Below are 25,529 nucleotides of genomic sequence, written 5' to 3' on the forward strand. Positions count from 1 at the left end.
TTGCCCTCCGGAAGCACATTACTGGAAGCACATTCAAATTACTGGAGAAAGTTGATGAGGACGTTCTCTTTTCTACAAGGGAGTTCTTTAAAGGCAAATTGATGGTTGGTTTGACTACATTATTTGGCAAAATGCTTGCGTCCTGTTTGTATACACATATACACATAAATACACATAAATAATGAGCTTAAGCCAGTGATTCTCAACCATAGGCACCCCCCTCTCGGGGCAGAGAGCAGAGAGTTCCTGCGTGTTGAGTGTTGCTTCCATCTCCTGTGTCCTGTTGGGGCACTGCCGCCTTCTACTGAACCCCAAGATATTGTTTCTACTCCTGGTTGACCCTGGTTTTCTGCTCCGACTGACCTTTCATCCAGGATAGATTCTGGCCCTTAACCGCACACAGTTCTGCATCTGTCCCCACACTGAGCCTGGATATAGGGACATCTGTCCTCACTGGCCTGCCTGGATGCAGGGACATCTGTCCTCACTGGCCTGCCTGGAATCCATACTTTACATCCCGTCTTCTCCTTCCTTCTTGACCAGACACCCTTGTCTCAGTTCTTTTCCGCTGTGTTCCAGAGTGATTTTCCTTCTTCATTTGAGATCGTGGCTGTACCTGTTATCCCTTCCTTTTTTCGTTATTGTTTTCTTGTTTTTTGTTTTTGCTATGGCCTTAGATTTCTTCCTCTCGAGGAAGGACTTCCATCTTTTTATCAAACAAGCTGAAAACAGAGTTAGTGCTGCCGTATCAAGAAGGGGTCCTATTTCCAGTTGTGATTTTAGGAACCCGTTCAGTGAGGCTCTTACATTCCTCTCCAGAGTTTTCAGCTGATTGAGAATCAAGGCACGGAGGGGACAAATGGAGATCAGAGGTTTGGATTTACTTGCACGAGTGGTGAGCGGGTGTGCTGGGAAACTCAGAGCTGGTGTGCTCAGTGGAGAATGTGTAGACCACGAGCTTCCTGCTGAGGAGGCACAAGCCTCTCATGCGGGGTCGGCAGGCAGCTCCCTCCACATCCGAGCTCCCACTTTGGGGCGTGGGAATCCCGGGGCCTTTTGACTGAAGATGCGGTTTCGTGATGCTCACTCACAGAAGTAAAGCAACAGGGCTTATGACTTACACATCTCAGATGGTCACTCCACTAACAGCTACTCACATATGATGATAACCAGAGCTCGCTTCTTTGTTTTAGAGATTCTTCGGTTTGGGCCAACATTTTTGCTTGGAGAGAGAGAAGGGTCTCAGCAGGCGAAGTGTGGAAGATAGATAGTACCTATTAACTACGAACGGCACAATTTTTGTGTTCAGATTCGGTGCTGGGATCAATCTGTGCCCAGGACCACTTGCCCACATACAGACAGGGCCCTTTCCATAGTTCAGCTAGTTACTTTATATCGGGAAAACTTGGTGGTCTTCGAAGACTCGGGGAGGGGACCCTTCCTTGCCTCTTCCAGCTCTGGTGGCCCCAGGTATCCCTCGGCTTAGGACCACATGACTCCAGTCTTTGCCTCTGGGTTCACATGGTCTTGTCTCTGTGTATCTTTGCGTCTTCACTTGGCCGCCTTCATGTAAGAACCGGTCGTACTGGATTAGGGGCCCCCCATACTCATCTCAACTCATCCTATCTATCATGACCCTGTTTCCAAGTAAGACCGCATTTACAGGTACTGAAGGTGAAGACTTCCAACACTTCTTTTTTGGGGGGAGGGGCAGATCCTATTCAAGCTCTAATGGTGCCCTGATCAGGAAACGCTCAAATGTTGACATCGTAAGCTCCTGCACCTTATTTCTGATGGGAGCCCTACCTCTCCGTCTGTGCTAGGGGTGGGTACATCCCCTGCCCACTCCTTAGTCTCCTTGACTAAGCACACGGTGCTGTCTTTGCTTTACCGCAGGCACAGCTGTTTGTCATCTGTCTCTTCCTTGCGTCCACTTACACCTTCTCTGTCCACGGTGCCTCTCTCCTCCATCCCATGATCTCTGGGGCAGGAGTGCCCCCTCCTAGGCAGCATTCTGAAATGGATTGGATCTCGCTTATTCTGAGTCGGAACTATTCCCTCCTAGGACTGTAGTGAAGTCTTAACAGAAACAAGTGCACTGACGCTCCGGTCTAAGCACACAGGCACAAAGGATGTTCTTTAGGATTTCAGAACACGTAGACAGAGCACAACAGGCCAGGGACCTTTGGCCACCCGGCCTCTCAGGAACCTCTGTGCTTCAGGGTTTATCTTCAGCCAGATGGTGACATTGGGCTGTCCAGGCTCACTTCCTGCCAGGATACAAGGAGCCCTGAGTAAGGACCCACCAAGCCTCGAACGTCCCCACGGACCTAGCACAAGCACCTGCTATAGTTCCAGCAATTTTCCTTGAGCAAGTTAAGCCCCTTGGATCAAATACCAGAGTTCCAGATACGGTTTCTTATTACACCCCCAATGCTGTGAGTGTACCCCAATGAAGGGGTATCTTAGCTGCACCCCTGCACCTGTGCAACAAGTCCCGGCTGGTGAGACGTTCTCTCAGCAAGGGCTGGCGTGGAGCAGGGGAGCTGGCTGGCTACGGACACCTTCACCCGGTTTGCCTCTTCTCTCTTTCGCAGCCTGTGCGGTCTGGCTGCACCTGCTCCTTCTGCCCCGACTCCTCCTACTTCCTCCATGTGCACGGTTGGTGTCCTTGAGGGGCAAGTGTGAAGGGCGTGCCTTCCTCACCACGTTCCTTCGCACACGCTACCCACGCAGTCCTCACTTCCCTCGCCTCCTCCCAGATCCTGGCCCCTCTTAGCTCTAGTTAGAGTTTCGGTTGGACCTCCCATCCCTTCTTGGCATTACGCAGGACTGTGTTGGAGCTCTCGGACATTCTCCTGCCGGAAACCCACAGAGTCCCATTCCACCTGCAGAGAAGGCCGAAGCCCGACCCGTGGCCTCCTGTTTCCTGTGTCCTCACTCCTTCCCCCCCCTTGCTCCCTCTGTTTTGGCCTCTTAAATGTTGCAACGTGCCGCTGGCTCTCTGCTCTTTCCCAGAGATCCGCGAAGAGCCAGGGAATAAACATCTCAAGCTTTGCAGTCAACTTTGTCCCCATTGGAGCTTTTCAGTTCTGTCCTCATCGCAGCCGTTGCCAGTGCTTACCTGATCACAGGTGGCTGCGTGCTCACAATACTTTATTTATAGTTAGTGGGTAGGATTGGCCGGAAGACTGGTTTGCTGGCTCCTGTTCTATCTAGAAAGCTCTTTACCCCCCAAGATCCAGCTGGCCAACTGGCTTAGCTCCTTCCAGTCTTTGCTCAGATGGGGCTTCTCTATGGGACGTCCCCCGATCACTTTATTTGAAGTGATGCTCTCTCCCATCTTGCCCGCTTTGTCCCCCTTACCGTGCTCAGCGTTTATCCTTAACTCTTATGCCGTTTAGTGCTTGTCTCCTTCCTCCCCTAGAATGGAGGTTCCCCAATGGCTGGGCTAATGTGTTTCGTTCACTGATGTGTCCTGCATGCTTTCAACAGTGCTTGGCACATAGTAAACACTGAAATTTTTTTTTCTTATTTGAGAGGGAGAGAGCAAGGAAGGGCAGAGGGGGAAAGAGAATCTTAAGCAGGCTTCAGCACAGAGCCTGACGCGGGCTTGATCTCACGACCCACGACTGTGAGATCGTGACCTGAGCCAAAATCAAGAGTCTCAACTGACTGAGCCACCTGGGTGCCCCGACACCCATAAATATTTTTTAAATGAATGAATTACTGGATGAGTCGTTGGCTTCTGTGTCCACCCCTCACCCCCAAGTTTCTGAATTGCTCAAGCCCAGGAATGATATGTGTGCCATCTTTGTGCCCTGGGTTATCTCACTTTGTGCTTGAAACACAGTTGATGCCCTGTTAGTATTTGTTGAATGATTGGGAGACAAGCGCGTTTCAAAATAGTAGAAATAGGAATGATGTTGTTACCCCATGGGAACATGCCGTCCGACTTGTAACCCAGAATTTAAAAAAAAAAATAGATTTGTATGTTTGAAACTGATTCAGTCCCAAACATTTGAAAAAACTCTTCCTTTGTCTCTCATTTAGACACTCATTTTCAACCATTATTTATTCAGTCAGTTGTCAGAGGCAATGCGATCGATTGGATGGTGTTCTGGAGGAATTTGAAGCATTGAGTTATGTGTGTGGTAATGAATGTAAGTTTCAACATCAGATTTATCCCCTCATGCCCAAATCTCTCTTAGAACAAATTTATGTGTTTAGAGAAAGACCTTAACAGCTTTGATGCATTAAAATACTAATCGTTAATAACGCTTATTAAATGATTACTGTAAGGAAGGATGGTAAATGTTTAATGGTCAATGACTAAAATACAGAAGCTGTAAAACTTGCCTTTAAGAAATTGGCAATGAAATTGGGGAAACAGTAAACGTATGAAAAGGGGGGAAATGAAATTTTCAAATTAATAGCATGCCAATTGAGTTTGTGGGTTCCAAGGGAACTATATGCTTTCATATAGAAAAAAAAAAAAAAAAAACCTTGGTAAGAACTTAGAAAAACTAATTCCTAAATGAGCCTTGGAGCACTTGGGTGACTCAGTAGGCTGAACACCAGACTCTTGAGTTTGTCTCAAGTCATGATCACAGGGTATTGGGATCAAGCCCCAAGTTGGGCTCTGCACTAACAGTGGGGAGCCTGCTTGGAATTTTCTCTCTCTCCCTCTCTCTCTGCCCCTCCCCCACTCTCTCTCTCTCTCTCTCTCTCTCAAAAGCAAACAAACAAATAAATAAACCTCAATAACTCAGCATGGACACCTACGTGGACATATCTTATTAGCATTCGGTGACCCTCGCGTTGTCCTTCTCTGGGGGGAGGTGCTTGCCTGTCTGTGGGGTTGCCCGGATGAGATCTGCAGCTCCTTCCATTTCTGTGGATTCCAACCATGACCTCATGTGGAAGCAGACAGGCCTGACATCACAGGACTTCCCATCTTAACAATGTCATTTCATAGGAGCTTTTATGTTTCTAGCCAACAAAACACTTTTTGTAACAGCTTTAACTTTTCCTGGTTCGAAATACTGTCCTTTAATGATGTTCTTCACCCATTAAATAGACTGTTTGAGGTCCTTAAAATACAATGATTAACCTCCTAATGATTAAGGATAATCTACTTGGAGGGAGAAAATCCCCTCTGCGCCGAACTCGAGGAGAAATTGTTTCTCCTAACCGTGAAGACAGGTGCCTGTAGAGGACCTCAGCGCTTTACTCTGGGACCAGATGCCGCGTCTCCGAGAGCCAGGCATGGCCAGGTCAGAGTGACTCTTTTGGGCTCGTCCTGGGGACAGTGAGTTCGCTTTTGGCAGTGTCTCCACAGCAGAGTCCCTGAGGGTGTGAATCATCTGCTCTAGGGGCTCCCTGGATGGACGACATTTGCTTGAGCAGGAAATTCATAAATGGAAGCAGCATTCACAGAACAAGCCCAAAAAAGACAAGTGGAGCCTAGGGATGAAATACAGTTGTGTAGGAAAAGTAAAGTCTTTTTTTAAATTATTTTTTTAATGTGTATTCATCTTTGAGAGACGGAGACAGAATGCAAGCGGGGGAGGGGCAGAGAGAAGGAGACACAGAATCAGAGGCAGGCTGCAGGCTCTGAGCTGTCAGCACAGACCCCGATGCGGGGCTCGAACTCACGAACCGTGAGATCATGACCCGAGCCCAAGTTGGACGCTTAACCGACTGAGCCCCCCGGGTGCCCCAGTAAAGTCTTTATCAAGGAAAAGAAGCTTAGTAAAGCCAGAACAGAAATCACGATTGTATAGTCAAGAGTCTACCCTCACATTACGCAAGCATCTGGCTAAAGCCTGTCACCTAACGCGTGACATTGCAGCTGCTAGAGGACGATGAGTAGTGGGCTTAGAGCACACGGGCAGTAGGGTGACATGTGAGCCAGTGCAATTAGAGCATGCAAGCCGTCAGGTGACATGTGACCCAGCACAATGAGCCGCCTTTTCTAACTGGTGAGACGTCAGGTCGATTGCCCATCTCGTGTGGGGTGCGGGTATATTGGAAATAGTGTGGTGAACACAAAGGGTTGATTATCTTCATGGGGTTACGGCGGCTGTAACTTGTCAGGTAGAAGGGGGACGACGTTGTTGGTATTTTACAGAGGAGCAAGTGGGGGTCAGAGGGACCAGCCCCCCGAACCAGAGCCACGCTGTTGATGTGTCCACGAGCCAGGATTTGAAAACAGACCCACACCAGAGCTGGCATCCTCTGCCCTCCACATTTAGTCTACACCCTAGGAAACACCAACGTCATAACCTGCTGCCGCGTCTCTCCTGATGTCCACATTTTTATGCACACAAGAGGGACAGGAGGACCCAAGGAAGGTTGGGAGGGGTTCCTGATTGCTAAAAACTTAAGAAAGGAGATGAGGTGAACGGGGATTATTAAACTCAAGCAGAAGAGTCTTTGACGTGTTTTCAAACAGTCTTTTATGGGCACAAAAGTTTAAGTGACATGAAGGAATCTGTTCTTCTGCGGCTCTTTGAAAGCAGTGTCGTGCTCTGATGGGTCTCTGTGCTGAATGCCGGAAAGTAGGGGAGCGCCGGCTCCCTTCCGTCTTGTGGGGACAGCTCTGTATTTGTCAGTCAGTCATTTGGACTTTCCAATGTACACATTTCAGAAGAGAATGGATGAACGAACCGTTCTCTCCCCTGCCAAGGTATGTTTTGGCCAAAGGCACCAACTGTATACACTAAGTCATGTGAAGACCTGCATTAAACGAAACACAAATCCACACAGAGCAATTCCGTCCCATTACAGAGAATACAATGTATTGTACAGAAAATGCTAGTGCTTATGTAACCAGGCGGGAAGGTGGTTCACTGTATTGTCTACAGATCACAAGCAGTTTCCTTGCAACAGTGGTGGATCACTCCTGGCGTGATTATAACGTCACTCTCTGTCCCTCTCAAAAGTGCTCCCGTTTGGCTCATAAGTCATATTGTCATCCTGTTTATAAGATCCCCAGGTCTGTGTATTTCGGCAAATCTGCCTCCATATTATTCTGTTAAACTCTTTGTATGCACTCAGTGGCTTCTCACCTTTTTATAATCCATTGCTACGTATTGGATGGTTGACTCTGTGCTCTGGGTTTCTGCCCTGCCCTGGCCCGTGTCAGCTCAGGAGACAAAGACCACGCCGTCATTCAAGTATATGTGTTCTAACTGCACACTCTTACAGCCCGGTGTCTTCCTCCAGGGAGCTCTCACCGGTTTTTCTCTTTAAAACTATTGTATTAAGCATTACAATTAAGCATTAAAATATTTCTAAGATCTTTGTTTTTTACTTAATGTTTATTTTTGAGAGAGAGAGAGAGAGCTGGGGAGGGGCAGAGAGAGCGAGACAGTGTGAGTGGGGGAAGGGCAGAGACAGAGGGAGACACAGAATCCGAAGCAGGCTCCAGGCTCCCAGCTGTCCGCACAGAGCCCGACGTGGGGCTCGAACTCACGAACCGTGAGATCTTGACCTGAGCCGAAGTCGGGCACTTAACCGACTGAGCCACCCAGGCGCCCCAAAGATCTTTAAATTCAAGTTAATCTTCCAGTTTTTAAAAATTCCGAAGTTTTCATTCACGATTCTTCAGGTGAAAGGATCCATTCCTAAGGGAAGCGGACCGCCGCTTTGACTATAATCGGGAGAAAATGAACTTGGTAGATTGAAACTTGCTGCTTGGAAAGTGTTCAGAAATCCATATTCGCACAGTCAGTCTGAACGAATCGAGCCTAGGAGCGTGTGATGTGGCAGATGCTTCGAGGAGAAGGGCTGCGGAGGCTTGGTGCTTGGAACGGAGTGAAGAACACTCAAGTGTCTGTGTCCCTTGGAGCGAGAGCATGGAGACCGGAGCCAGTTAAGGAAGCCCCTGCAGATGTCCAGGGAGAGTTCCGGGAGAGTCCTGGCTGCAGATGTTCAGGGAGGGTTCCAAGAGCATCCTGGGTGCAGATGTCCGGGGAGAGTTCCTCGAGAGTCCTGGGCTGGCAGGCTGCGTGCTCACGGGGAGGGAGCAGATCTTTGGGGAGAGACGGCCCAGGTCCCCGTGCTATTAGCTGCTCCTGTGTGACTCCACAAACCCACAGAAATAACACATTTGCACCAGGTCATATTCCCCTGAATATGAAAGAAGGACTCAAGTTTGCTGGAACCACGTTTCTAGTTTTAGGCAATGCTTTTCCTCCTGCCAGGTGCTCAGTGACTGAAGGACCTGGGGATCCGGGGCTCACTTTGCTCTCAGTGACCACCAAGGACACGCTGCCACCAAGGGACACACACGGGAGAGTGGGTCATGAACTTCTCTTTCAACCCCCTCGGTGCCTCTCCAGGGGCAGTTGAAATGCAAACTGGGTTTGCGTTTGCTGGGTTGCTGTCCTGGCCCTTCTGTCTCCTGATTCCTTTATCCCAACACTGGTCCATTCCGTTCCTGGCCGCTCTGAGGGTCTTCTCTCAGTGGCTGTCTCTCCAGCTCTTGGCCTGGTGTCCCCTCCCAGCCTGACTTCTGCCTGGTCCTCTCCTTTCTGACCCTTGAATTCACCCCCATTGTTCTTGTCGTCCTTGTGATGACTTGTCGGTCTGTGTTGTTTGTTTCTTCACTCTGTCCCCCAGGGCATGGGCTGTATCTGTCACTTTACCACATCTACGCACCCAGTGCCCGGCACGGTCCCCCCAGTAGGTAGTACGTGCCTGGTGATGGAGGAGTGCTGGCATTCAAGGCTCTGTCTACAGCACCTCGACGTTTCGTGCCAAATCTGCTGATGGGAACAAAGACCCTGATTTGATATACAGAATGCAAAGCTTGTGATTGAGCTTGTTCAATAAATACTGGCGATATGTTTACCAATACGTGTGTTAATATTAACTTATGTATTTTGTATGTACATGTCTATTTATTATATTTTTTATTTACAGATGCAAATGGTGATCTGTATTTTGATGATTAGCCATTGGGCACTAGGCAGTGGGCATGCATTGCCTTTGGTTCCCCCAGTGATACATATTGGGCATCGTTAACCACCTTTCTAAAAGGGAGGGAACAGGGCGCTGTTAAATAACTTGGCTAAGTTCACACAGCCAGTAGGTGGAAGTGTTGAGCCATATATACATATGCTTCAATACTATATGTATATACATGTACATGATACACATACACACATACATACACAGACAGACATGTATTATCTGCCCATCTGTCTGTCTATCTTTTACTGGAAATCTTAGGGAAAGCTTTAGCACCTCAGTGGCTTTTAAACCACACGGTGCTTAATTTCATTTAATTTTAGTTTAATTATCCATGCTTACTAAATACCTAGATGAAATTAGTTTACTCTGGAACACTCTGCAGCACATTTTCATGTAGCTGTAACAAAGGGAGAGGTGCCTAGTAAGAGAGTGTATGGAATTTAGGAATATATATATGAAAATGGTTTCGGTCGTGACTGACCCCCCAAAATCAGGGAATTAAAAATATCTGGCTCACTATGTCACGTCTAAAGATTGTTTCCACTAACTCCTTTTCTTTTTGTGGAATAGCTTGCTATTTTACAAACTCGACAGGGCTTTATGTTTCCTACATTTTGATCACCTGTAAGCTTAGCATTTGCACGTTTGATAATTCATTATCATTATGTGAGGTTCTACTAAATATAAGTTATTAAGAGGGGCATCAAAAGTAAATGATGAAATGATGTAGGCATCATTTATTGGGATCTTACCACATACCAGTCTCTTCAATCCTTATGGCGAAGTAGGTCTTTTGGGCCCTGAATTGTCATCTAGGATGAAAGGGCATTCCAGATGTCTTTGATCCAGCCCAGGGTTTCAATCTGGGATGGGCAGAGCCACAACCCACGTGGGCCCCATGCCCAGCCATTTTCTAGTCTGCCTTGGGCAAGTGTATTGCAAGGTGGCCTTTGATTGAGAAAGGATTTATGATAGATTGTGATTCTAGTAACATTTTTTGTAGAGTTGGAAAATCAGAATTCCTGTCTTCCACATCCATTCTCGTCAATGTGGACAAATATTTCTCTTTTTTTTTTTTTTTTTTTTTGAGAGACAGAGATGGGGCATGAGTGGGGGGAGGGGCAGAGAGAGAAGGAGACACAGAATCTGAAGCAGGTTCCAGGCTCAGCTGTCAGCACAGAGCTTGACACGGGGCTTGAACTCACGAAACACAAGATCTTGACCTGAGCCGAAGTCGGACGCTTAACTGAATGAGCCACCCAGGTGCCCCGAGAAATATTTCTGTATGAAGAAACTGCTAATGATCTGGTCACTCCTGAACACGAGGCACCTCCAGCCTGATGCAGTAGGTGTTGCAATAGAAAGAATATAGAAAGGAAGGATCCATATTGACGTTCAGCATCTGATTTTACATGGTCCAGATCTTCCCGAAAATGCTGAAGCTTTTGTTCTTCTCATTACTCATGTTTATTCTATTATGAATCTCTTCTCTTACCCCTATCTGCATGGCCACTAATAAGTAAACGTAGAAAATAAAAGTCCTGGTATCACGAACCGTATCTCCTCTTGCGACGTGACAGATCTTGTAACATGCTCTGTAATCCGTAACTCAGTATGTTTTCTAAGCATGACAAAAAAACCCAGCTTCTCCATGCATAGATTTATGGTAAGCTGACATATACTCATGTCGGCTTTTTTCTGAATTAGCAGCACACCTACTATTCGTGTAGAGCTCTAATGACAGTAAAGAATAAAGGACCGCTCAGATCTCTCTTTCACGCTCTCACATTCATTGTAGACAAGAAGGCAGGGCCTGATTTATGACTTGTTCAGTTCACTCAGGAGCGACAGATCACTGGTTTGTGGTGAATTGCATTTTAACAAGAGACGGAACTTAAATAATGGGAGGGAGACAATGTGCATCTTGTTGTAGCGCCTGGTGAGATTCAAACATCCCCTGCCTCCAGATTGATATCTGCAAATGGGAGAGAGACGTGGCTGTCTGTCTAACAACGATTCCTGCTTTTGTATTGTCTTTGGAGAAGGAGCAGGATGCTGGCCGAGTTTCAAAGGGCTCTGCTTTCCAGGAGACGGGGCTTCCTGATCTGACGGCAGTTCACACAGTCAGGGACCCATCCCCATCCTGAAGGACCACTGCAGGACGGCAGGATGCGTCTCCAAGTGTCACTTAGCTCCTTGACTAAATTGACCCGCAGCCTGTGCTGGGTTAGAGAACAGCGTCTGCTACACATTGAACACAAGTTCTTCCCCAGTTTCTCGGCGGGAAATAATGCGTTCGAGCATTTCTGTCTAAAATGCGCTCTGTCATCCTATCGCAGAATTGTTTCAGGGTGGTTTGGAGAGACGGTGGAGGTTCTCTGTGGGAAGGGGAGGCTGTGGGCCAGTCTGCATGGTGTTACCCAGTCTTCTCCTTCGAGCAGAAATCTGAGTGACATGGTCCGGTGGGGCAGACTATGAACGTGGCCTCGATGCCCCAACAGGCACTCGCGGGCTCTCTGGGGCGGTGGTGGTGCCATCTGAAATAGCATCTCTGGAGCCGGACAAACGCTTCCCAGCAGGATTCTTGCTTAATAAGCCCTTGGATTGTTGGCTCCTTCCTCCTGCTTTTCCTTCCCTGTGTCATTCCTGATGTCCCTGATAGCTGCAGGGTAAGTTGCATCTGGGCATTTGTCTTTCTGAGAAAACCTGCTCCCCGCTTTGGTTTCTAAAGCATTTTCCAGAACACTAACTTTTATTCTTGAATACGGTTAACGCAGAGTCAATTATTCCCTCGTAGCCCATTGTTTTTGTTTGTTTGTTTGTTTGTTTCAGTGTAGTGTAATGGTAAGTGCCTACGCTCTGTGGTCAGACTGTCCAGATCCAGGACATAACCCCCCACCCCATGCCCATCACTAGTTGTATGAGCTTGGACAGATTACCAATGAGTAATAACACAGCACCTACCTCTATGGTTTTTGTGAGTTGAATGAGCAGAGGAATATGAAGAACCGAGCATAGAGCCTGGCACGGGAGCCTTAGCATTCTGTAGCTGTTTTTAAGATTAATAGACTCAACCTTGACTGGAAGAAACCATGAAAGATCACTTTTACCTTTGTCTCTTCTCATTTTCTTGCTCAAGTCTTCCTAGGGACATTTACTCTGGTTTCCATTCTGTTTTGCCCAGTAGCAGGAGTAGGTCTCCGTGAGGGTGTTTTCATAAATCCTGTGGACTTTGCCCAACCTCATCCACATGTATTAGTAACTGTGGCCCTAGACTGGACACATCCAGTCCTCCACCTTCTTTCTTTGTTTTCTCCATTTTATTTATCTTTTAAGTTTATTTATTTATTTATTTTGAGAAAGAGAGAGAGGGGGGGGGAAGCATGAGCAGGGAAGAGGCAGAGAGAGAGGGAGAGAGAGAGAATCCCAAGCAGGCTCCGTACCGTCAGCGCAAAGCCCGAGGCAGGGCTTGAACTCATGAGCCGTGAGATCATGACCTGAGCCGAAACCAAGAGTCAGACGCTTAACTGACTGAGCCACCGAGGCGCCCCTGTTTTCTCCATTTTAGATAAGCTTTGTGGTCCTTGTTGTTGATGATGATGATCGGGACGATGTTTTTTTTTGTTTTGTTTTTAGTACAACGATCAACCTGTACCACCTGGTTGGAGTGCCTGGGTGCAGGACGTGTTCTGAAACGATTTAGTCTTCCCTTTCGAATTAAACACATGGGCGAATGTTTTCTTCAGAAACCAAATACAGTTTGGCACTTGTTCCATATCTTTGCTTTTGGGGTCTCCTTCAATGAGTAATTCTCTTCTGGAGGCTCGGTGAACACAGATTCAAAAAGCTCCCCGATATTTGGCTGTGTGTTCCCAGAACACCGGTCAGAGATGCGTATCCTCCTGCTTTGTGAGCATCTCTCTCCGGTATTAAAGCATACCGTACAGACAATATAACTGAGTTCCATCTCCCACATTGTAATGCAGTCCAGCTTTCTTTCTATCCATTTCAGGTTAAAGCAGCTGTAACATAATAGCATGTTTGGCAGTTTATAAATGAAAATCAGTTCTTTTTGAGTTCTTTATTACTTCATGTGCTTAAATGACTTAACAATATCATGGACTGGGGAGGAGGACACATTGCATGCACAACTTATACAACTTAAAGAATATTGTTACAGCTTTACAATGGAAAGTTGAATTAAAGTGAGCCATTCGGGGGTGATATCCAATATATGTGTTACTTGAAAACTGGCGACAGCTTTCTGGACAGGATGGTAGTGTAGTCAATGCCACCTCTCAATCAGTGTCCGCATTTCACATTGGAGGTGGGCCTGCTGTGTGTCTTACTGTTACTAGTAATGGGTTGTCTTGTGGCCAAACATACTTTAGTCGTCGTGCCAGTAACATGTCTGCTGGAACAATCTAATTGGATCTGGCAAAGTCCAAGGCCAGTTGGACTTGCCCCCTCCCCAAACTAATTGTCCCTGAAATACGTCCCTGTGGATACAGTTGTTGTGTGTATCTTTCCATTTATTTTGAACGCAAAGGTTTATCGCCATATTATCTTAATGGCCCTATAAAATTGAGACACTGGCTAATTGAATTGTAAGCTCCTAGCAATAGAGGAAAGAGTAAGAACCGAGGAGGGCACCTTTTGGGATGAGCACTGGGTGTTGTATGGAAACCAATTTGACAATAAATTTCATATATTGAAAAAAAAAAGAGTAAGAATCAAACTTGATTATTAGAATTTGTATAAAGATAAATGTTACGGTGTGTCCGTGTCTGAAAGGGTATCATTTCTATCATCAATGGGATCAAACAAGAAGCTATGAACATAACACTATGAAGGGTAGATATGAAATTCAGTTGACAAACTATAGGACTCTTAAACTCTTCAAGAGCTTGGCGATTGAGTAAAGGTTTTGCCATAATTTTGTCCTTTCTGAATCCCTATTTTTAAGCTAATTATGAGACCAGGAAGCTGGAAGGCAGTGGCCCCATCTCAACACACTCCGCTCTCTTCTATATGGATTCTCCAGCAACCCAGAAATGAGAAAATCAGAGTCGATTCTCACAGTTACATGGTCACCATAGTAACTGGAATTGCTAAAGCTAATTCGGGACACTAAGCTGATAGTTTCAGTTTTTATTTCAGTTTTCACAAATGAAAACCATCTTAAAGTTCTCGCTAAAAAGGCACATAAATTATGTCGGTCATACTCCCGTGTATGAGTAAGATCAAAGAACTTTGTTGTCTTGTACACAAACAGGGTACCATGGTGCTCCTATGTTCTGAATCGCACTGCATATTTTTCATCTCATTTTCTCCCACTCTTTCTTTTTTTGTACATTTATTTATTTATTTTTGAGAGAAAGAGAGAAAGCACACAAGCAGGGGAGGGGCAGAGAGACAGAGGGAGACACAGAGTCCAAAGCAGGCTCCAGGCTCTGAGTCTACTGTTCTTTGACCTTTGAGGTTGTCAGCGCAGAGCCCGACATGGGACTCAAAGCCAGGAACTGTGAGATCATAACCTGAGCCAAAGTCAGACAGATGCTCAACCTACTGAGCCACCCAGGCGCCCCCGTCCCACTCTTTCTGAAGAGCATGTCATGATATACAAATAAACTAGTATATGTTGCTTTAAAAGTCTATTGCAAACTTTTAGTCTATGCAAAGTTGCTGCCCAGTTTTGATGGCATCCTGTGACTGGGTGCTGTGTTAACTCAGGATGCTTATGTGTGGAATCGTGCGGGCGATTCCTTGCCACTTAGGACTTGTGTACAGTGTTCTGTCTTTAGCACAGGTCACCAAGCTGCTCATGGGGCTCTTGTTCGTCCCTTAGGAGCCAGGCATTGTCTGCACAAAAGCATGTGTCCCTGGAAAAAACACCGAGGAGGTAAGACATACAGAGATACCATGTGAATGTTCACACTTTCCTTCTTCCCTCTTGTCTCCAGAACCAAACTTCGTGTCATCTTATGACATCGGAAATTTCACCTACTTCTTTTTCCGAGAAAACGCCGTGGAGCACGACTGTGGGAAAACCGTGTTCTCCAGAGCTGCCCGGGTCTGCAAGAATGACATCGGGGGGCGGTTCCTACTGGAGGACACCTGGACCACGTTCATGAAGGCTCGCCTGAACTGCTCCCGGCCCGGGGAGGTCCCCTTTTACTACAACGAACTGCAGAGCACTTTCTTCCTGCCCGAGCTGGATCTGATCTATGGCATCTTTACCACCAACGTGTAAGTAACTGGAAGAAAATTCTTTCCCTGCTCCTCTGTCCATGGTGCATGCGTCTGCTGTTCTTTGACCTTTGAGAAGTTGGAAAGTTGCTTTAAAGGAAATCTTTCTTATTTTACTGGGCCAACGGCCAAGGAAATGTTTGAGTATGAATTAAATATTATGCAAATACAGTGTGATTTCTGAGACTTGGTATTCGGGAAATAAAGTGAAGCAAAAAAAGTTTCAATCTGTCCTTAGGTAATTGTAGCATCAAGTTACCCGACTGTAATTTTCTCCTTCCTGATTCACCAATGTGTTCTGGGCACTGTCTGAAATGCTGGTACATATTAGGCGCATTTTTTTTCCATATGCAGTTACGCATTTGGGCACAATGAAGGCAGTGTTTTCTGAGTCTGATCTTTGAGTAGTATATTTCGTGCCCACACCTCCGGTCTAAGTGAAACGCACATTGTCACTTTCCCGTAGCTGCATTTTCAACCGTTGTTCTAGGAGACGGCTAACCTGGGCAGGCTTTTCTAAAATGATGACTGTACTTTAAAAATATCCTTGAAAACAACGATAACATCTTTTTGTTTTTCTTGTGGGAGGTGATACTCCTAGCTCCAGAACTGATAAATTTTGGATAAGGGAAAGCACGTGAAGTTTCCTGATCTTTCGTTCACTCTTACTCTGGTGGAGTTGTAGCATGACCCACATCTATTTCCCATTCTTTGCTGTTGTGCAGTGAAAGATTCAACAGGATCACATCCCGCCCCCAGGGGTGACAGATCCCCTTTTCATACTCAGACTCTGGGCCCCCTTTCAGTGGTAACCGTGGTCCGCAGTGTGGACTCTGCTTCGGACCATCTTTGAGTCTCTATTCTGGCAACTTAACAATGCAGAAAAAATGGAATCAAGGCAGTTTGAAAGTGCTGATAAAGAGTGTGGGATGACCAGCCATTCCAGCTTGTCTGGGATCGTCCCAGCTTCAGCATCTAGACGAGTCCTGCATCCCAGGGAAACCCCAGGGTCCTGGGAGAATCGAGGATGCCTACCCAGGAATTGCTGTAGAACCACTTGATCTGCTCCTTTCTTCCATGTTACTCTTTCCCTCTGTCCTCTCCCCTGCTGAGCTTAAGTGTTAACGGTCACTCGATAATAACATTTACTCCGTGAAGAGTCTTCTTTCTGACATGAAGTTAGAAGAAGGCTGAAATGGATGGTGCCCCACCCACCCCCACCCCACCATGACCACCTTCATTGTAAATCTGGTTTTCAACCCCAGAGCTTATTTTCCCTCCTTGATACGTTTCTTTTAAAAAATCAATTTATAGTTTCTGAAGCTGATTTGCTTTCCAAAACCCGGTTTAAGAAATCGCGTCGGCTGCACAAGATGAATGTTCAGTTGCTGACTTGACATCAATTTTACACACAATGGGAGCTGGGCTTACTTAGCTGTTCATTCCCCTGGCTCTGGGCAAAGACAATTTAAAAAGTTATGGAAATACTGCGTCTGGACTGTTCAATGGTCAATTTAGACACTCGCAAAAATAAGTTTCAGACTATTCCAGACGATTTGTTTAGTGTTGAAAGTGTCCTTCATATTGGACACCACCCAGTATATAGCATCTATCTATATCTATCTGTCTGTCTATCTATCTATCTATCTATCTATCATCTACTATCTCTATCTATCTATCATCTATCATCTACTATCTATCTATCTATCTATCTATCTATCTATCTATCTATCATCTACTATCTATCTATCATCTATCTATCTATCTATCTATCTATCTATCTATCATCTATCATCTACTATCTATTTATCATCTATCTATCTATCATCTACTATCTATCTATCATCTATCTATCTATCTATCTATCTATCTATCTATCTATCATCTACTATCTCTATCTATCTATCTATCTATCATCTATCATCTATCATCTACTATCTATTTATCATCTATCTATCTATCATCTACTATCTATCTATCATCTATCTATCTATCTATGTATCTATGTATCTATCTATCATCTATCATCTATCATCTACTATCTATCATCTATCATCTATCTATCTATCTATCTATTTATCTATCTATCATCTATCATCTACTATCTATCAATCTGTCTATCATCTATGTGTCTATCTACCTATCTATCATTTATCTATCTATATTAGAGATAGAATCGCTAGATCTTTCCTTTCTGTCTCGAACACTTACTCTCACCAGGTCTTGGGAAGAACTTTCGGACCCATATATTTCTAGTTCCACCATACGCCCCACCTCTCTTCGTTCTCATGTCTCAGCCTTGATCTTACCTTCTGGACAGATGACCACATTCTTGACAAGACTTGCTCCAAACCAAAGAAAATGATGATGGGAGGCAGCCAGCAGTGGATGAGTACATCACGCTGTGGCTCAGCTCTCTGGTGTTGCTGCTCATCGTTTGCTTTGCCTCTGTATATTCGTCAAGGTCTCTTAGCACTGGGGAGTGGGGATGAAGGTCATTCCCCTCGCTCATTCTGCCCTAGGACTGGGTGGTTTTCTCACCCCCTGGCCATGAGCTGGGCTGCAGGAAATGGCCTACTTCCGCGTGGAGTCGCTGAAGGTTTTACCATCATGTTCCCGGGTGTCCAAAAACGGTGGCTCACAGACAGCAAAAACCCGAGCCATGCTCGAAAAAAGCAGATATCTTTAACCAGACCATATTTTGCTGTTTCCACAGTTAGCAAAAGGGTGCCGGACTCCTGAGAGCCTCTCATTTACAGCTGTCTCGGCAGAGCCTGAACTCTGATTTAAGGTTTCGAGATTTCCTATGTCAGTGCCATGTCAAATTTTTCTCTCTGACCCTTCGGACTTAAAATGTTTTTCGAATTAAGAAAAATGTGCATAAATGAAGGGTCTCTGACAGGGACTTTTTGCAAAATGCTTTCGGTTGATTATTTTTGAAAGGCTTGCAAACAGACACCGCTCTCTGGGGATCTAACAAAAAGAAGCAGCAGCCACGTTTGCCCGCCGCCGTCTGAAAGAACCAGATGAACAGTTGGGACAAGAGCCACCCGGACCGTTGAGAGGCTCCAGCCCCCGGAGGAGAATGTCTTTTTCCTCCTGTTTTTAAAAGGCCTGACATACGGCTCTTCACAACCCTCTGTCCTCTTGTTGCGGCTGAGTGAATTAATCCCATCCGGCAGGATTAGAAGTGTCATAACCGCTAAATAGTCTTGTTTCTGCGCCCAAGTGTTTGTTCTCCCACAAGGAGACCACAGAGGCACATCAGTCACTGCTTTGCCTTCATCCCTGGGTCGGGGGGGTACTTAGGACACTGTGATCCTGAGGTTCTCCGGAAGGTGCCTGCACTAGGGGTCCCCGCAGGACTCTGACCTGCCCCCCTTCCTCTCTCTTCCCTCCCCCCCCCCCCCCCCCCAGGAACAGCATCGCTGCCTCGGCCGTGTGTGTCTTCAACCTGAGTGCCGTCTCCCAGGCCTTCAACGGGCCCTTCAAGTACCAGGAGAACTCGCGCTCTGCCTGGCTGCCGTATCCCAACCCCAACCCCAACTTCCAGGTAATTTCAGGGGGGTGGGGAAGGCACTCATTCCTCTTGTGTAGACTGCCTGGGACAGTGTAAAGCTGGGTGCATGCACAACGCAGCTGGGGTCCCCCCTGACCCTCACGGACGTGCCCACGCTCAGCCTGGCTCACGGAATATGGCCGAGGCCTTTTGTCCGCTGAGGTGCCCCGGGCCGAAAAGGGGCCTTTTGTCAGCTGGGACGCCGAGGCTGAGCTGAAAAAGGCCAGAATAAAGCAGCAGGCTGGGAAGCCAAGCTTCAATTAGTGCTAATGATGGCGGACCCTGTGTCCCCAGAAGCTCTGATCCCTAATGAATGACGCCGTAGTGAATGGAGCCCAGGACACAGAGCAGTGGAGACACACAAACAGAATTAGAGCACTAATTGGTGAACGTGGGGAGATTTCCTGTCGGGGTGAGTGGGACGTGATGGTGCAGCTGGGGGGAAGCAGAGCAGGTGGTGGCCATTAGCTCACGAATCACAAAATTGCAGGATGTTGGAGCTATAAGGGGCTCCACGTCATTTTCTCTCATCTTCCGATGTTCAGAAGAAGCCGGGACCAAAAGAAACATGACTTCCTCATGTCTGGTCCATCAGCAGGTGTATTAGTCTGCTCAGGCGGCCATCACAAAATACCACCGACTGGGCAGCGTGAATGACAGACGTATGTTTCGTCACAGTTCTGGAGGCTGGAAGTCCAAGATCAAGGTTCTGGCTGATTCAGTTTCTGGTGAATCGCTTCCTCTCTTAAAAATGGCCACCTTCTGACTGTGTCCTCATGTAGCCTTTCCTCGGTGACTGGGGAGAGACCCTAATCCTGTGGGATCAAGGCCCCACCCTTGTGAACCCACTGAACCTTAATTACTCCCTTCTAGGCCCCATCTCCAAAGACAGCCACCTTGAGGGTTGGGGGTTCAACATATGCATTTGGGGGAGACACAAACATTCAGACCGCAGCAGCAGGCTTCCCTCTAGGGCCCCCCTTCTGACACGGATGCTCATACGATCATTGTCGTCGTCATTGTGCGTGTAATTTTTAGTACCGCCACGTTCAAGACTCTGTGCTCATCATGTTGCCCGCTGGCAACGGTGTTGGGATCAGTGACAAATTCTCCTGCAGACAGAGAGGGGTGCCGAACCTCCGTGCAGAGATTCAGTCAGGCCAAGGACACTGGCTGATCAGTTGCTGAGCTGAGATCTCAACGCCAGTCCTCAGATGCAAAGCCCCACCCTCTTCTGGCTAAAAGACCGTTAGTTACGGTAACTAATCCGAGTTAGAACTGGGTTCTGTACCCAGGCATCCACGTTCTGGTTGGTTGATCATCCCAACACCTAAAACTTTTGGCTTTTGAGAAAACTAGGAGTACAGAAAAGGTTCAATTATTTTATACCTTCCTTGGACTTTGGCAGGGACCGTTCAATTGTAACTGTTTTGAAAGAATTTTTTTTTAATTAAATTTTTGGTAATTTAAGAGCATGGGATTGGGGACAGATGGGTGGTTTTTACAACCTCTTTCCCATTTTGCTACTTTACTGGGGCATTCTGTTAGCATCTTCTGTCTCTCGTTCTCATCAATAAGATGAGGAAAGTGGGATACGAAGGCACAGGAATATTTTAGGAATAAACTTTGGTAATATTGATTAATGTGCCTTGCTGACTGTAGAATGTAGTTGGAGAAGGTGACTCTTAGGGACCATTCACTGGGTGCCTTCTGGGGTCCCACATTGTGTCAATGCTTTATATACCTGCCCTGCTGTCTCCTCTCCCCAGCTCTGTAAGGTAGGCGTCGTCATCCATGCTTTAGAAGTCAGGAAACCGAGTGACCAATTTATATGTATTACCCTAGCCCCGCTACTCAGAAAATTCAGTACTGGTTCAGTACAAAGAGATTCATATCACAGGTCAAGCGACTAACAGCTTAGTGGGAACCAAACCTGAAGTGACCATGGCTCCTCATGGCATAGACAGTTTATGTCATTATTTATTAACTGAACACTGACGCTTTGCCCCTTTGTTGAGTCTCCATCTGAATTTCTCCCTGTCCTCAGATGATGGGGAACAGCATAACTGTTTAAGAAGGCCCTCCGTAAAATCCTGAAGGTGGAATAGATCATTCCTCTTAAGAAGGTGCTTTGTAAAGTCCTGAAGGTGAAAAACAATTAACGAAGATGCTCCCTTTATTTACAGTGTACTCTTAATGCCTTGATGTTTCTATTGCAAAAGTCTTCATAATGAACAGTGACTTAATAAACCCCTGATGCCTTACCACCTCCAGGCAGTGGATAACTTTTAGCCCTTTTGTCTGAACATATTTGTAGCACACAGCAAAATCTCTCATTTCCTAAGGCCACGGGCCTCTGGTTTTATAATGCCAGTGTCACACGGAGAGGCTTACTCATGTTTATGAGATGGGAGTAGGTTCATGCCATATAACAAATGAAGCTTGCGCAAATGTGACATGCATTTCAGGCAGGAAGCTTGCTTAGCTGGGCTTAACTTGTTAGGGTAGAATTTAAGATTTACAGGGAACTAAAATTTAAAATTTTTTTTTAATGTTTATTTATTTTTGAGACAGAGAGGGACAGAGCATGAACGGGGGAGGGTCAGAGAGAGAGGGAGACACAGAATCCGAAACAGACTCCAGGCTCCGAGCTGTCAGCACAGAGCCCGACGCGGGGCTCGAAACTCATCAACCACGAGATCGTGACCTGAGCCGAAGTCAGACGCTCAACCGACTGAGCCACCCAGGCGCCCCAGGGGAACTCAAATTTTAGATGATGACAATTCCTTGTATATTTTCTGGTACAAAAATGTACCAATGGTTTATCGTATTTGATAACCATGATAGCATTGGCATCCTTACTGATATTCATGAGACCATGTAGCTGGCACAGGGTGGGAATACATTTTGAATTAAGGATCCTTCCACTAGTCGTTATGTTTGCAGTAACCAACAGTGAGAAGTGGTTCAATTTTTTCCATTCTTGTTTGCCTAGTGACATTTGGAATTTTATGCAGCATTTATAATAAGAACTAGCAAGTTAGTTGGAGGAACAGAAATGTGATTCAGGTTCAGGAAGAAGAATGGGTCGGGAAGGACAGTGCATCATTTTGCAAGATGTAATACAGAAACCTCAATTGAGAACAATAACAAAACAGCAAAAGATAGCGTTTTTATAGTTGCAATCTAGAAACCACCGTAAGTAGTTCTATGGAAGCCTACCCCGTTAGAGCCTGCGGTCCAAGTCATCTTGGCCCTGAACTTCACTAGGAAAACAGCATTGGTCGATGACAGGAAACACCATCCAGACCCAGTGGACAGACTCCGTGATTTTCTGTGCGTTTTTGACAACCACCAATCAGAAATGATGGAGCCAAAATGGAAAACAGACCCTTAAGTGGTCAGACAGATGAGGAGGTCATTCTTGGGCCAAATGAACGGGTTGACCAGGTCCTCGGGACCCTGTGATACACAGCGCACGTTTGCAGTAAGATGGGAAGAAGAGAGCCAATCAGATCGGGCACTCTGAGCACGAGGCCGGGTGATTGTGGAGCTGCACAAAACTCCAGCAAACTGGAAAGAGGATGGGATCTATTGTCTCTGCAACAAACAAAAATGCAAGTATTATAGCATTAAAAAAATTAGTCGAATGACTGTCTTTATTACTTTCAGAAGTGGTACCAAGACAACCATTGTGGTTTGTAACCCACTTGAGGACCGTGACATTTGTCTTGTTTCCCTCTTGCATGGAGTCCCCAAGGTGTCACAGAGACACCTGCGGGAACCCAGTGTGTGAGGCACAGCTAGAGAATTTGCAGCGCATTAGAGAGCTAGATGGGTTACTTACGACCCAATAAATATATACTGTAAATCTAAATAGCTTTCAAAATATGAGAAAGAATCCTTGGGTGAGATATTTATTATAGGCTGGAAAAATAAACCAAGACGTCGTAGAGCAGAGTTCAAATTTAGTTCCTGGCCGACGATGTTGTTACCCAGTTCCGATGTGTGGTAGTTTTTCCCGTACCGTGAAGTAATTTCCCAGCACCATCTGGGTGTCCTACCATTCAACTCAATTCGGACACTATTTACGAGGAGAGAGCATCGGATCTCACAGGTGCAAGGGTCAGCTCTACAAGCCTTCTGCCCCACCTCTTGAAACTTCAGGTGCTGATCTGAAGTCCAGTTCCTCATCTGTGCTTCGGAACCTCTGGTTACCAATGGAAAATTCCAGTGATCGCTGCCCTGGGTTCAATTACTTTGCTAGTGGGGCTCACAGAACTCAGAGAAACACTTTATTGACTAGATTACTGGTTTGTTATGAAATGACCTAACTCTGGAGGCGATACACCAGGCAAGGTCTGGGGAAAGGCACAGAGCTACTCCGTGCCCTCTCTGAGCCCTAAATCTCCACATGTTCACCAACCCAGAAACCATCTGAACCCTGTCCCTTTTGGGGTTTTATGGAGGCTTCGTTACATAGGCAAGATTGATTGAATCATTGGTTATTGGTGATTGAACTCCGTCTCCATCCCCTCTCCCCTCCCTGGAGGTCAGGGGTGGGCTGAAAGTTCCCTATCTTCTAATTATGTGATTGGGTCTCTAGCCAACTGGCCCAGAGGTGCCTCGTTAACATGACAAAAGGCACCTTTCTGCTCTTGACACTTAAAAAATTCCCATGGTTTTAGGAGCTGTGTGTCAGAAAGAGGACAAAAACCAAATATGTATTTCTTACGAGTCACAATATCACAATGGCAGTTCAGGTTGATGACTTAAGATATGGGGTCCAGGGTAAAAAAAAAATGGTAAGGGGAAGTCAGTGGTCCTACTACCCAGCTCTAGCCCAAGGAGGCCCCCAGGCTCTCACAGACCCCCAGATTCCTCAAGGGCAGCACAAGGTCCTCAGTTTTGTGTTATGACTCCTGATTTCTGCGATGCATTAAACAACAACAACAACAACAAAAACCACACACTGTGCCTAAGACACAAAACCTGTGTGTTAAACTTCACCCAACAAGTAGGTAACTAAGTGCCACCTATGCTTAAGCACCGTCATCGGTTTCAGGAGGAGCAATCTGGCAAACACAAAGTCACTCTCAGAGCCAGAGCTCACCTGGGTAGACCTCAGACGGAGTCTGGGAGAGTACTTTCATTTTGTAACACATTTGTTAACAGGCAACGTCCCTGTCCCTTAAGCGCTGCTGTTAAATATGATGACGATGTGAAATCTAGCACAGGCCCCTGTCCCATGAGCAGCTGCCTGTGTATTCACCCACTGATTCCTTCCTTTACTTATTCATGCGTTTCCCTCTGGCCACTGACGCCCAGTGCACCATAGAATTGCTGTCCTGCTACAAGACAGATTTGCCATTGGTTGAATGGCTTCTCTGTGCCAGGCACACTGTTTTGTTCCTTGGCATCTACAGGCACTTTCAATTAATTTACAAATGCCTTCCACTGATGATCTCAGCTGGCCTCACAACTGCCCTGGGAAGTGAATAGAGCGAGTGTTTTTCTAGCTACTTTATAGGTAGAGACAGAAGCTGAGAAGCAGCGTCTTACTTGAGACCGCATGGCTCCTGGGGCAGCAGCACGGAGCCCTTCACCTGGCCGTGATCCCATCACCTGTGGACCCATCGCCTGGCATAGGGGCTGTCCCTGCAAGGAAATGGGACATTGCACATTGGACAAGACTCGGGATCCATTTCTCTCTGACACTCTCTAATTTTACAACCGGCTTATCATTTTACAGCATGTAGGGCATTTTTATCAAGTGCTACAAAAATCTATCACCTATTTTTATTTTATTTTTTCTTTTTCTTTCTTAAGACAGAGCATGGGTGGGGGAGGAGCAGAGAGAGGGAGACACAGAATCGGAAGCAGGCTCCAGGCGCTGAGCTGTCAGCCCAGAGCCCGACGCGGGGTGCGAACCCACGGGCCAGGAGATCATGACCTGAGCTGAAGTCGGACGCTTATCCGACTGAGCCACCCAGGCGCCCCTCATCTATTTTTAAAAAGCAGTTTCCATCTTACACTTTTCCCCTTGTAACCTGTGATAAAACCAAGTATTAGAAATGACGTGTTATAAACGGCAGTCTCAGATGGTATGGACAGGGAAATCTGTTTCCATCAAACTTGCTTATGGGAAGTTCTGCTGGGGGTTAGTCTTTGTTGGCCCCAGGATTCAAGCTTCGGAAAGAGTTGAGAAAGATCGGTGGGGATACTCTGATTGTGTGCTGTGCCCCGGGAAAGCTTTTCTCCCTTTCCCACCCCGCTGTCTGCCTTATCCTTGCCCAAAACCATCCTGCACAGTACCTGCCCGTCTCTCCACAGCCCAGCTCTGGATTCCCTTCTCAGCATTGCCGGGCCTGATTTCCCCCCCCCCCCTTTTATATGCCGGATTCATGTTCATGGTGGCTCCTCTGTCTCAACATCTCTTTCCTTCCCTTCTTCTTCCTGGTTTCTTCCTTCACCCTCCTCTCTCCACTTCTCCCTTCCTCCCTCCCTCTGGCTTAGAGAATGAGCACAAGGCAATAAAGCCACCAGTACCTTGTACCCATGTGAGATTTACTGGAATAATGTTACTTAATTGACAGATTAAAATGGCCAAATTCTGTCTCCGTGGAATCCATATCTTGCTTATAGACCCACCGTTCCAGTAGGGATAGTAATAGATCTACATGATGTTCTCGACCTCTGCATTTTCAATTTTGGCACCTGATTTACAGGCAGATGTAGT

The 25,529-nt window shown here is 46.4% G+C and overlaps 1 protein-coding gene across 11 annotated transcripts in view; it reads left to right on the plus strand.

Annotated features, from left to right (window-relative positions):
- SEMA5A (semaphorin 5A) overlaps positions 1 to 25,529 on the plus strand; it is a 484,035-nt gene that overhangs the window by 316,829 nt on the left and 141,677 nt on the right. For all 11 annotated transcript variants that reach the window (XM_045442243.1, XM_045442302.1, XM_045442320.1 and 8 more), the window contains 2 exons: positions 14,946 to 15,231; positions 18,649 to 18,784. In XM_045442243.1, coding sequence (XP_045298199.1) covers positions 14,946 to 15,231; positions 18,649 to 18,784 — 422 coding nt within the window. The remainder of the gene's footprint in view (positions 1 to 14,945; positions 15,232 to 18,648; positions 18,785 to 25,529) is intronic.

This window comes from Leopardus geoffroyi, chromosome A1, assembly GCF_018350155.1.
Source record: "Leopardus geoffroyi isolate Oge1 chromosome A1, O.geoffroyi_Oge1_pat1.0, whole genome shotgun sequence".
NCBI lineage: Eukaryota > Metazoa > Chordata > Mammalia > Carnivora > Felidae > Leopardus > Leopardus geoffroyi.